The sequence below is a fragment of the Xiphias gladius genome, chromosome 11 (assembly GCF_016859285.1).
Source record: "Xiphias gladius isolate SHS-SW01 ecotype Sanya breed wild chromosome 11, ASM1685928v1, whole genome shotgun sequence".
Classification (NCBI taxonomy): Eukaryota; Metazoa; Chordata; class Actinopteri; order Istiophoriformes; family Xiphiidae; genus Xiphias; species Xiphias gladius.
The window spans coordinates 22,761,090-22,773,999 of NC_053410.1; the positions used below are offsets into that span (position 1 = coordinate 22,761,090).

At 41.4% G+C, this 12,910-nt stretch overlaps 1 protein-coding gene across 1 annotated transcript in view; it reads left to right on the top strand.

Moving 5' to 3' along the window:
- ttc7a (tetratricopeptide repeat domain 7A) overlaps nt 1-12,910 on the top strand; it is a 54,513-nt gene that overhangs the window by 10,104 nt on the left and 31,499 nt on the right. The window contains exons 5-12 of the mRNA XM_040139533.1: nt 24-154; nt 526-650; nt 1,954-2,032; nt 2,685-2,854; nt 5,661-5,724; nt 5,916-6,053; nt 8,491-8,574; nt 9,636-9,740. Coding sequence (XP_039995467.1) covers nt 24-154; nt 526-650; nt 1,954-2,032; nt 2,685-2,854; nt 5,661-5,724; nt 5,916-6,053; nt 8,491-8,574; nt 9,636-9,740 — 896 coding nt within the window. The remainder of the gene's footprint in view (nt 1-23; nt 155-525; nt 651-1,953; nt 2,033-2,684; nt 2,855-5,660; nt 5,725-5,915; nt 6,054-8,490; nt 8,575-9,635; nt 9,741-12,910) is intronic.

Sequence of the window (12,910 nt, forward strand, 5' to 3'; positions counted from 1 at the left end):
CATGGTGTCTCCTTGTGTTTCAGGTCTGTCTCTGGACCACCAAACAGTTTCTGCAGTGTCTCGGATTCGTCTGTCAGAAAGGGAGGAGGAGAGTCTGTCCTGTTTCCTCAGGGCCTGCGACGCTGCTCTGTCCTTCCTGCAGGAGCTCGATAAGGTGGATTTTTAGACATGTGGTTTACACATGATGTGTGAGCACGTTATATGATTGTGTGTGTCTGTAGGGTCCCTAACACTGAAAATAGAAATGTACAGTGTCTAAATTCAGTTAAGTTAAAGATGTGAACACTTCCTCAACTAATGTGGTCTGTATTACTTTGGGTGACTCTTATGTACTGGTTTTATCTGTGTTCACTCACTCTGAGACGATTGCTTTGCCACTCCACTGACAGTATACTGGAACACGATGAAAAAACCAAAAGCAAAAGCATTTAAGGCTCACGGTCATTTATTTACTTTTGGATTTTTTTTTTATTAATGCGCACCTAAATGCAATGAGTATCAACTTTGCTGTGCCTGTATTTACAGGTAGTAACCACGCCTCACACCAAGACAGCCAAACCCAGTCTGCTTCCTCCACCTGCGGACATCGACCTGGGCTACTTCCTGCAGGCTGCATTGCAGAGTGCTTACATTTGTCTGCTGCAGAGGGGGTGAGTCTACCAACTGTATATACACAACAAACAACGCACAGCACAGACTCAGTGTCTCTCTTCTTTTGTTCTTTGTTGCTCTGTGTCCCATTTGCCTCTTCTCTTAAAAGTGTTTTTTTTTTTAGATTAATTTTGACTTGAACTTCAAGAGTTAAAAGATGTCAGGCAACAAAAACTACTCACCTACATATTGGCTTCAAGGTGATGCACACTTTGCGATAATTGAATACCAACCTCCTCCACAACAGTACAGGCCAACTGATGGCAAAATTTCTACCAAATACAGCTGCTTCTCAATCAAGATCATTTTAAAGAGAAACAACAGTAACAGAATGAATCTCTTTAAATTAATTTTTGTTATTTAGTTGGTTGTTGGCCTTACGTATGAAAGTCATAAGTAAGGCCAACAAAATGAAAGTCATAGTTTATCCACCTGTATTTTTATGGGACGTCACCGGTTATGCAGTATGTTTAGTGGCTGCAGTCTTTGCTGATCCGTGCTTGTCTGCGATGGAGGGAACTCTGAGCTCTGTGCTCTTGTCTTGTTTTAGAAAGTGAGGCGGAGAAGAAATCACGCAAAAGCTTTCCAACTCTGCATGGCCTCAGTGCAGGAGAGATGCATTTTAATACAGGGGACCAGCAGGTGTCAGTGTTGCACCTAGACTCAGTAAAGCAAAGTCAGATTTGAACAAGCGTTGGACTGTCACACACACAATCAGTTCAGTTTATTAGGTACACCCAGCTAAAACGAATGCAGTCTAATACAACGGTCTAATAATGCTCAGTTTGTGTTGCACCTGTTTTAAGAGAGGTGTTGATTCAACTGTAAGATCCTTTTGGAGGCTGCAGGTTGGGGTGCTGTTGTATTGTATTGTTTTACACTGAGATTTTTCTAATATTTCTACCATCACTGGCGTAAATAGGGCGGACAAAATACAACAAACACTAGCTAGTGAGAGTATCGCTCCAGCCGTTGCAGAACTTTTCTCTATTGTTTATATGGCAAGTTGTGACCCTGGAAATGTAAAGCAGTTTGCAATCAGTATATCAGTGCTACTGTAAACAATATTAACAGTGTGTTATCTGCTCTTCTATCCACAAGACCCCAGATCTGGTGGCTCCATCTTCTGTATATTTATTTTTTGTATTTATTACAACTTCACAACTTATACATCACATATACGCCTACTGTGTGTGTGTGTGTGTGTGTGTGTGTGTGTGTGTGTGTGTGTGTGTGTGTGTGTGTGTGTGTGTGTGTGTGTGTGTGTGTGTATGAATGTGTCTGTGTGTGTGTGTGGGTTAGTCATCTTGCACAAGGTGCTCATCAGCTGCGTAGGGTGCTCAGAGTGGTGGAGTCACGGGGGTCTCAGAGCTTCAGGAAGGTGAGGTGTCTCAGACAGACACACACATACACACACACACACACACACACACACACACACACACACACACACACACACACACACACACAAACAAACACAATCACAAAAAGTGGCGATAGTTTGCATTGCCTCCTACTAAGTATTTGTTATTCCATAGCACTGCTACTACTACTACTGTTCTAAACTTTATATACAGTCAAGATTATGAGGGAAACCATTGTTAGAACCATTTTTAACTCAAATCATGCAAACATGCAAAACCAAAATTATTCCAGTGTAGGTCAATAGCTGTTTGCTAAAATTTAAAGCAAATTAACTAGCAGGCAATTTAATGGTGCATTTAAAAAAAAAATCTGCACAAAATATGATGAAAATATAATGCAGTGCTTTGAGCACTACGGCGTAATTTCCCTTTTTCCATGGGGAGTGCAGATGATGGACTGATGGGAAAATGTGTATGGCTTAAACTCTTACTAAGTTTCTTCAGTTAACATTTGTGCAGTAGGATTAGTAAAAAACAAAAACATTTTATTACTTTTCTCGGTTCCGTCTGTATTCTAATCATTTTATACCTACTATAAGACCATCATTATGCCAGTCTAGCCGGGGTTTAGAAGAATTCATTAATTGCTGCATTGTGGTTGCATCCCAGTCTGCAGCGAGGAAGCTAGCGGAGGTGCTGCTGAGCTCAGTGAGTGAAGACAGCTACTGGCCCTCTTTGGGCCCCCCACCCTCAGCCTGGCTCCACAGAGAGGGAGCCGCGGCCTCCAAAGACGCCATCTACCCCACTGTTAAACCACCTCAACGTTACAGCACTGAGTGGTTTGTGTTGTGTTTGCTTCACTTTTGTTTCACTCTTTTTCTTTTTCGAGCTGTCTTATGTTTCACTCTATATCTCTTATCTGGTCTGTTCTATGGTCAGTGTGCTAAGTGCAATTGCTTAACCCAAGATCAACATTTAAGAAGGTTAATCCCACCTGTGATTGTCTTTTGTTAACCCACTGTATCAAGTGTATCAATTTAACTTTCAGCCCATGTGTATCACTTTTGTCCAAGTTACCATCCTATCACAAACTGTAGATCTTGGTGCCAGTTTTCTTCGTTCAGGTGGTTCTTGGATTATATTGTACTAGAGACTATGAGCCACCTCTGTACAAAGTAAAAGAACACCTTTTTTTTATTAAACCAAATTAGTATTGTGTAACACAGCTAACAGCAGGGTCCTCCTAAAGGTTACCAGTTTACACTGGGTCTTCCAAGGTGAGGAACACAACAGATTATTTCACACTCCTTCCTTCTCTTGCCAGTGTGATCCAAAACTCAAATTTTATAGATATGAAGAAGAGATTTCTGGCACCAGGGAAAATCAATATTACACACCAAAATGCAGCCTAACAATGAATAAGCAAAGGGCGATGAATTTGACTATTCAATCATTATCCAACAAACCCATGATAATGTAGCCTACTGATTAATTAACCATGTTCGGTCCTATTTAGGTTATAACAACAATTTCTGAGAGCAGGCTACTTAAAGGTTATCAAGAAAGACAGATGTGACAGAGAAAAAAGAAAAACGTATTTAGGTTGGACGACAGTCCACGGGACATCATATGAGCCGAAACTGCAACTTGGACAAAGGATGCTGTGCACAATACTGAGATGACACAATGGAGTACCAAAACATTGGAGACAAAGAAGGGCTGTTGCTTGTCATTAGCTAAGCTGCGGTCTGAGGGTTAAGATGAGTTTCAAACTGTGTTGCATGAAACAAAATCACATTTTCTTAAGCCCCACTGCTGTGACTTCAGAGGCTGGGGTTCAAACTGTACCTATGGTTTGCCTGCGTCCACCTAAATGCCACAAGAGGTCATCGTATCTGGGGTTTACTTGAAACCTTCTGAATGGTTGAACTATATTTACTGTACGGTTACACAGTATGTTTAATGGCAGATGCCTACAGCTCATGTCTTTCATTTTTCACACCAGAACGATGGTTAGTGAATATCTAACAAACTGAAGACGTCAATTCATAGCAACCATGTATTAATGAATGCAGCACAAGTTCAGTGCCTGCAGATATTATATGAGTTTGTCGGCTTGTCAGTAATGTAGACCGGTGACACCTGTGAACTCAGTCACCTGAGGCTAGAAGTCTATTCCAATGTAAGATAATATATTAATCATATATTTTATATTCACGTATATTTTACAGTTTATGAAACCGCAGTAAATTGGAAGGAGGCAGTTATTGTATGGGCAAAATGTTCCACGATATAATGTACCTTTGTATTAAAAGTCTGGACTAATAAAAGTATAATTTTGTGATAGAAGCATAACTAGAGAATAAATGAACTAAAAGTAATTCCAAATTCTTCCCTCAACATTTAGTGATATGGTCAGCTGAACTCGAAAAACAGAAATCTGAAATCTAAACTCAGTTACCTTAATCGCCCTTTTTTCCGAGAGGTACAGCATCATGATGCGGTGTCTCTGAAGTAGCTTCATCATACATCAGGTCCAACTTAGAATGAAAATGACTTTTAAACCCCTCAAAGTTAAGTTTAACTGAGCCCGATCTGAACAGCAGATAAGATACTCAGATGATATGTTTTTCTTTTTACATATTGAAACTGGGAAATGTAGGAGAACAATAACATACTATGATATAACATAGCATAACATGACCTAACGTACTATAATCTAACCGGACCTTAGGTAAAGTAACGTAACATAACATAACGTAACATAGTATGATATCATATAGTATAGCATAACATTGCATTGCATAGCATTACAGAATAGAACAAAGAATAGCATAGGATAACCTAGCATGACCTGGCATGACATACAGTGACATAATATTAACAGGGCATAAAAATTCCTTGCCCAGTCCTGACAAGACAGCCTGGTTATCTGCATCATCACACACTACTGTATCACCATTTTGTTGCCTCGTTTCTGCACTTTCCACTTTGCAAGGATCCTGCGCTCGTTGCTCAGGCCTTGCGAGTCATACTTAGTCACCGACACATGACTAATTCTGCCCACAGTATCATAAGTGAAGATCTAAATCTATGTCTGAGATTAGAAGGAGAGGATGAACAGGAGATTCACCCTGAGGAGTAGCTGTACTTCAGTATTGTTCATGGCTTTTGTCAGCAGCTACCTCTTCTGAAAAGGCCACGATGGTGTCTGGTAAATGTGTTCTTGAGTAGGACACAGAGCTGTTTAGAGAGGGAAGAGAGGCGCAGAGAGTGATGAATGAGAGGGATGGGAAAGGAAGAGATGGAGGAGATTGAAGAAATGAAGGTGTGTGTGTGTGTGTGTGTGTGTGTGTGTGTGTGTGTGTGACATCTGAGATAGTGCTGTGTAGTGATACACCCTGGGCGATCCGTGTTGTGTTACAGCCCCACAGGTGAGACAGAAACTGGACACTTCTTGCAATCTGCCTCTGGACAAGCAGCGAATGTGCGTATGTGTGTGTGTCTTTGTGCATGTGTGTGTGTATGTGTGTGTGTGTGTGTGTGTGTGTGTGGGTGTGTGTGTGTGTGTGTGTGTGAGAGGAAGAGAGAGAGGGTTAAACTTCCTGTTCTTGGTACTATTTCCTGTTTCCTGTGTCCTGGCAGTTGCTTCTGTCCTCAGGACGTGGTGGAAGAGGCAGTGTTGCTGCTGCTCATCACAGAGTCCATGGTGAGATACACATACACTCGCACACACCTTTCTCTACCTTTTTGCTTCCTACCGTTTCAACACATATCTTGGAGAACCCGGTAGCTGATACCACCTGTCCAACCACCTTTTCGTTCCGTAGTCTTCTTCCTTTTCCTCCTTTTCCTCCTTCCCCCTCCTCCTCTTCACTCAGTCTCTCTCTCTTTATCCAGGCCAGTGGCGAAGCGGTGATAAGCCGTCTGCCTGACCAGGCCGAGGCTCGCCAGGCCAGTCTGCATGATGCCACCTCAGTCTACGATCTGCTCACCATCGGCATGGCCAGGAGGGGGCAGTACGCCATGCTGTCTGAGGTGTGCTCATATGCACAAACATACTCACACACTCACACGCTCTGTGCTGGAGGTCTGAGGGAAGGAGAGCAACAGAGTGAGAAATGAGATGTGTTAGTAAGAGCATTGCCTTTGCCAGACTTTTTAATCAATGCCCTCATCATTTCGATTGAGGGGATTATGTATCTTTTTCTCTCACTGTCTCTCTGTCTTTTCTCATCTCTCTGCATCCCCTTCGCTGTTTGTCTTTTTCTACTTCTTCTTCCCTTTTTCTTTCACTATCTTGCAACAAACTTACTTTCTTATAGGACAGAACATACACACACTCATACACTGAGGTCATTCCGCCTCAGTGGATCAGCAAATTGATCCACCGGATTAGGTAGGTGGCCCATACTGTATAAGGCCAATATGGGCCATTTATTAAAAATTAGATGTCAGTCAGTGCCATCCATCTCTGATGTGATGAATAAAATTCACTGTGATCGTTTACATAGTTACTGTAGCATAAATCAATTCATGGGGTGTCTGCTGCCAACTCCGATTCTAACATCAAATTTCAGTTTGAGGATGCACAAGTATGGATTAATATTATTATAATGCTGGATTTTACAGATGCTTTTCAATCCTTGAAAAAATAACATTCAAGGAAAATGTTGGAAAAAAGTCAAATTCAGTGACGTGGAATAAAATCAACTACTGACAGTGGCAAAACAGTTATTCAAATGTAGTAGTTCAGCCAAAGTAGCAATACCAAAGTTTAAAAATATTCCATTACAAGTACAGCCCTGCAATCGAAATGTTATGTGAGTAAAAGAAAATAAATATTATGAGCAAAATCTATCAAAAGTAAAAGTATCAATTATGCACGAAGGACACTTTCAGACTGTAAAATTATTAAATAATCTGTTATATTGTTGGATTATTATATATATTACAATATATATATATATATATATATATATATATATATATATATATATATATATATAGTAATATACATATTGTAATATATTTTACTTACGCCTGCATTAATTCATTGTTTTGGCCACATGGAAGCAGTGCAATAAGCTGTGAACACAACACTGATACTATATATTAGCACATTTTTAAACTGATATGTGAACATGTCAGCAAATAATGACCTATTTACACGACCAGCAGATACACGAGTGTTAATTTGAAGTAGTGTTTGTGTCCGCTCTGCAAATTTAAGTCCAATATTCACTCTCCTTTTAGCTCTGTTTTGGTCTCTGCCAACTCCTGAGGGAAGTAACTGCTAAATGTTCAACTATGTTCACCAGCTGGTCGCTAACTTTGTCTTTGAGAGTTTTTTTCACTGAACAGCCGAGTGCTCTGGCTGGAAACGAGAGTGATGAGAGCAGCGACGCTAAACCGAAACAGCAAAGTTGCAAATCCGTCCTAAATCTAAAACTGAAAGATGCTAAAACACATTCTGGAGCTGATTGGAACTGCAGAATTTGGTTATTGTCTGGCTTCGTCACAACATACGACACCGTACATATTACACATAGTCATTAGACCAATTGAGAATGTAAAAATATTGATTAGTGCAGCTTTAGTTGTTGAGTCAGTGCACCTTGATACTTTTCACCTCAGGTTGTTGACAGTTTTCTGTTCCTGCATCCCAGTTTGGCTGAACCCCAATTCTAGCTCTACTTGTTAACCGTCTAAACAGGGGTTGAATTGAGATTTGTTATGGGTGGGGCCTGATTTTGCAGGGTTAACAAGGATCAGCACAGTTATGTAACAGAAAAAATAGTTGCAGATTCATATGGCTTTATAAAGACCTAGCATTATAATTCATACATAGCTTAGTTCATTCGTTTGTCCATTTAAGAAATATCTGACGTCTTTTCAGTCCACAGTAAATCAGATCACTCAGAGGTTGATACTGTATGTTGAGCTCTGTACAACAGGACATCTTTGTCTGCATGTTAAATGGTCAGCAGACTTTCTAATAGGTGCACATTATTTAATCAGAATATGGGGCAGACATTTCTCCTGTACATGTAACTGAGTGGCGCTCCATGCAACCCCCTTCTCATCCACACACACATCAATCACATCATTATGTACTGAAACAGAACAGAGTGGGTGGTGTGTGGTGACTGACAGTCATTTTAAGTTAGAAAAATGTAGCCAAGGAAAGTGGACATTAAGTTTAGTGACTATGAAAAGGAGAAAAAATTAGTGAATAAATTTAATGTTCATAACCCTGTTTTTCCTGACTTAAAAACCAGTTCCCTAATGGCTTAGTGTAAGAACAGCCTGAGCAGAAACACACTTCTTTTTTTTTCTTTTCTTTTTTTTTTGGCTCAGCGCAGGGTAACCGGGCAAGTCTCTCCGCTGAAACCTCTTCTTACACATCCTACTTGTACAAATGTTATAAAACTAAAACGTTTTTTGTGTTTCTGGGTGTGTGTTTCTTCTGAAGTGTCTGGAGCGAGCCATGAAGTTTTCATTCAACGAGTTCCACCTATGGCACCAGCTGGGCCTGTCACTCATGGCGGCCAGGAAGGTGAGCTCATTTCTCCTTATATACCAGCAACGGACCCTCACATACACCACGCCACACCCGAACGAGACATCCATCTTCTGCCGTGCCTCTGTCCTGTACCCTGCGGTGCACCCTCGTGTCTAGACGTGCAAGAAATAGTATTAACAGCTAAGCGTTCAATCTGCGTGGAGGGGCAGATGGGTTGAATTTTACTCAATCTAGACAATTCAGGTATTTCCAAGTAATTGACAGCTACAAAAAAGTAGGCTACAATAACAGGGCATTAGCTACCTTTCTAATCTGATATATATGGATATATCAGATGTATAGATTGTGATGTCTACAAATGCAACCCCCGCCACCATCTGCTGCTATTAAAAAAAGCCTTGAAATTATTGGGAAATAATATTGAATCTATTTGCTGCTAAGTAAACCTAAAAAAAACATTGGACATTCTTCAAATGGGAGTCCTCAAGAGGAATAAGAAATAGCTTACAACCCTGTCTTTCTTCTTCTGTCTCTCTCAGTTCCTCTGAGTATGTGAGTGTGTGTGTTCACCCATATGTGTGACAGAAAAATTGATCTGGGTTGCAGGATAAAGTGACACTGCAGATCAATGGAGAGCTCTAGAAATAGGCTGCTCCCTAGAAGGAGAAGGGGCCGCCTCAGTGTCGTCAGATCCGTTTCTATTTAGGGCCAGCCTAGCGTGTGTGTGTGTGTGTGTGTGTGTGTGTGTGTGTGTGTGTGTGTGTGTGTGTGTGTGTGTGTGTGTGTGTGTGTGTGTGCGTGTGTGTGTGTGCATGTGTGTGAGCACATGTGCATGTGCACATGGTCCATTAATGATTGACCTACATGTATTAAGTGACTGTGTGTCTAAATGGGCCTATTAGGGCTGTGTAAGGACAGTTGATGTGTGTTTTATACACTCGCTTAAATGTGATCCATGACATAATGTAGCTGCACGATAACTGGCTGCTGCTTGCACTTGAATCACAAATTGTCACTGGTATTTATATGTTCAAGTGCTCAAGTGTTCAAGTGGAATTTGTGTGTGTGTTTGTGTGTTTGTGTGTGTTTTCTAGGGGGTTGGTGCTGTGTCTGTATTTAAAGAGTGTGCCAGGATGAGACCAGAGGACCCTTCATTGCCCCTGTTGGCTGCTAAAGTCTGCATTGGTCAACTGCACTGGGTGAATACACACACAACACCTATATAAACATGTATGCAATAACCATCACAGTGCACACACACATGCAGTTGAGGGTCAGGTCTGGGCGCCTGAAGCATGCACATACAGTTGAATAAGAATCTGTTTCTGTCTTTGATGCTATTGGCGTCATTGCTGTAATGTTTTTGCACTGCATTTCCCAGAGATACTTGTTGCTGTGAATTTTCTGTAGATGCATTTCAGTAGGTGGAGCTTTTTCCATGTTCAGCCATGTGGTGGCTTGTACTGCTCTTGCTAACTCCTCTCTTTAGAGAGATACCAGTGTTTCACCTGGGATTGTTTGCGAGAAGGGCTCTGGAGGCCTTTCCTCCACCTCCTCATCCTTCTAAAAATCCTTCAAATAAAAAAAAAATCTAAGAGGAAGAAAAACCCCTCTTCAACTGCTCACAACTCAATGTCCACACCATGGCTATAACATGTGATTAGACATCACAAGTGGACATCGCTTCGTCTTAAGGGGTCATTAGGCAAAAAAATTGGGAACCACTTGTTTGCATTAAAACAGCTCTACATATTGTTTCTGTTTAACATCTTTTTATTTTTCTTCCTGTGTTCCCTCCTGTTGATTCACCTTTCTTTCACATGCCGAGGTGCCTCAGTAGGTCTATTGGTGGTACGAGCTAGCTGCACATGAGTTATGTATTAAAAATCAGGCTTAGTAATTTAGATTCAGTCTTACAGCATGTTTATTCCAATGTGTGGGCTGAGTGCAACAATCTCGCACATGCAACCCTACTTTAACCTTTAAAAGAGTGGGTCCTCATGACATGATTACTGGGGTACAAATAAGAAAAAAAAGAATTCTATAAGAGAAAACTCAACAACAAACTTTTTTCTCCTTTTTTCCGCTAAACTTTAGCCAGGCTAGCAGCATGGCTCTAGGGATGGCAGTATGGGTTTGTTGGTCCATCACTTTGGTCCAGATTGAAATTATAGCTAGATGACTGCCATAAAGTTTTATACAGACATTTGGTGATCCCTGACTTTTCCTGTTGTGTGCACTTGAAGTTTTACATTTTTGGTTTTGAGTGAAATACCCCGGCAGCCATTGGATGGATTGCCATGAAATGAGGTGCACACAATCATGTCCCCTGCAGGAACATGTGTAATATTTTTTTGTGAGCCCCTTCACTTTTTTTCAAAGGTCAAAATGTCAATTTGTCTAGTACTTCGGTTTACGACCACCTTCAAAACTAAAGATATTCCCATCAGCCTCAGATGTACTTTGTGTTAAATGCTAATTAACGAATGATAGCATGCTAACATACTAAACTAAGATGGTGAGTACAGTGAACATTATACCTGCTCAACATGCTAGTATTTTCATTGTGCACATGTTAGCATACTGCCATTAGCCTTCAGCTCAAAGCACCACTGTGCAACCTAACAAAGTGGCTAGCATGGCTATAGACTCTCTTACTTCTGTTTCTTGTTGTAATTTTACCTCGCTGGGCCAGAGGGGAAGTCACTCATAGATTTGCATTTGAATACAACTCATTGACATGCACTGTGACAAGCACCCAAAAGTATACATTGCTATGTATTAAGGCGTTACATGCAGAAAAGGTTGCTGACTCAAAGTACCCATCCAGTGAGTGTCAGAAAAATATGGACTCATCACAAAGCCAAACAGCAATATATGTAAAGGTTAAAATTTCACAGGATTACAGACATAGTAGTAAGGCTCTGTTCTCCATCTGGAACCAATGAGATATTGCAAATCTGCATGTGGCTGCAGTATCACGGACAATCACTTCTGTAATCCATGTACTGTATGTTCATTTTCTTTAGTTACACCTGCCTCCTCAGCTTCGGTTAACACTTTACAAGATGATAAGCGGAAAGATGAAGTTGCATAATAGAATTCTCTAGTGCATAGACCGGAGTTTTATAGAATATTTAGTGTGCATGATGTGTTTATGCATGTTTTGAAATCCAGCCTGTGTACATCAAGTCAAAAAGTCATCGCACAGCATCACTGTGTCACTAATGTTTGGGGATTGACACTGGGGTCACTCAGGCAGATTCACATCACCGTGAAGCTCGGCCAGCTCAGATAGTCCTGCTGTTCATGATCTGGACAGGAGGGAGAAAGTCACATCAACAGTGGTATTCAGGGTGGAGGGAGAGAGAAAGAATGAGTGAGGGTGAGTTAGACAGAGAGAGAGAGAAAGGGGTCAGAGATTAGACAAGAGGAGCTAACAGGGGCGAATGGAGAGAGCACATCTGTCAGTGGCTGGAGATCATGGCAGGCCAGAGACACTAAGGAGCTTACAGCCTTAATCACAATGGGACACTATGGCCATAGTGCAGTGGGGCATTACATAAATGGGCCACCATTATCCACCCTCAGCTCCACTGGAGAGTCTGGACTGTTATCTAGCCAGCAACATTGTTTGCGTATTGCATCAGCCCATTAGCTCACAAACCAGATCAAAATTTCATAAGAATTTCTTCATATTTTTTCAGGTCTTCATAGGGCTCCTATACATGTATATCAAACAGTAAAGGATGTCAGGGCACATGAAACCCTCTCCACAACCACAACATCACCACAAACTGCACGATTGGCAATCTGAAAGCAAAGCTGCTTTTCTAAATTCCTGAAGAGTAGTTTTGCAGATGCAAGGTTTTCAGCGACATGTTTTTCTTTCACACCATGCAAGAGTGAAAAAAAACTTAATCCTCCTAAGTTGTGCATGGACAGGTTGTGCATTTTAATGACTGCTATTGTGTGCTGAATTTGAACTTGCAATGACTAGATTCAGAGAAAGAGACAGAGAGAGAACAAAGGAGGAGGATGAGGGGAGGAAGAAGAGGAGGAGGAGGGGGAAGGAGGGTGACAGAGCAGTTGGCATGCTGTTGCGCTGGTGTGCCGTCAAAGGCATCACCCCCATACGCCCACCTACCCACCTTCGCCACCAGCCATACCTCACACGGAGTGACACACTTTTTCCTCGGCTCAGAGCACCTTGGCTCAGCTCAGCCACACACCGCCTGCAGTCTACTGCTGTGTGTGTGGGCGAGTGTGTATGTATGTGTGTGTGTCCTTCAGCAAACTCTGCGTTGTCCTTCAGCTGAATCTACTCGGACTAAACACACACCAAGCTCAGCCATCAATACTCCATTCC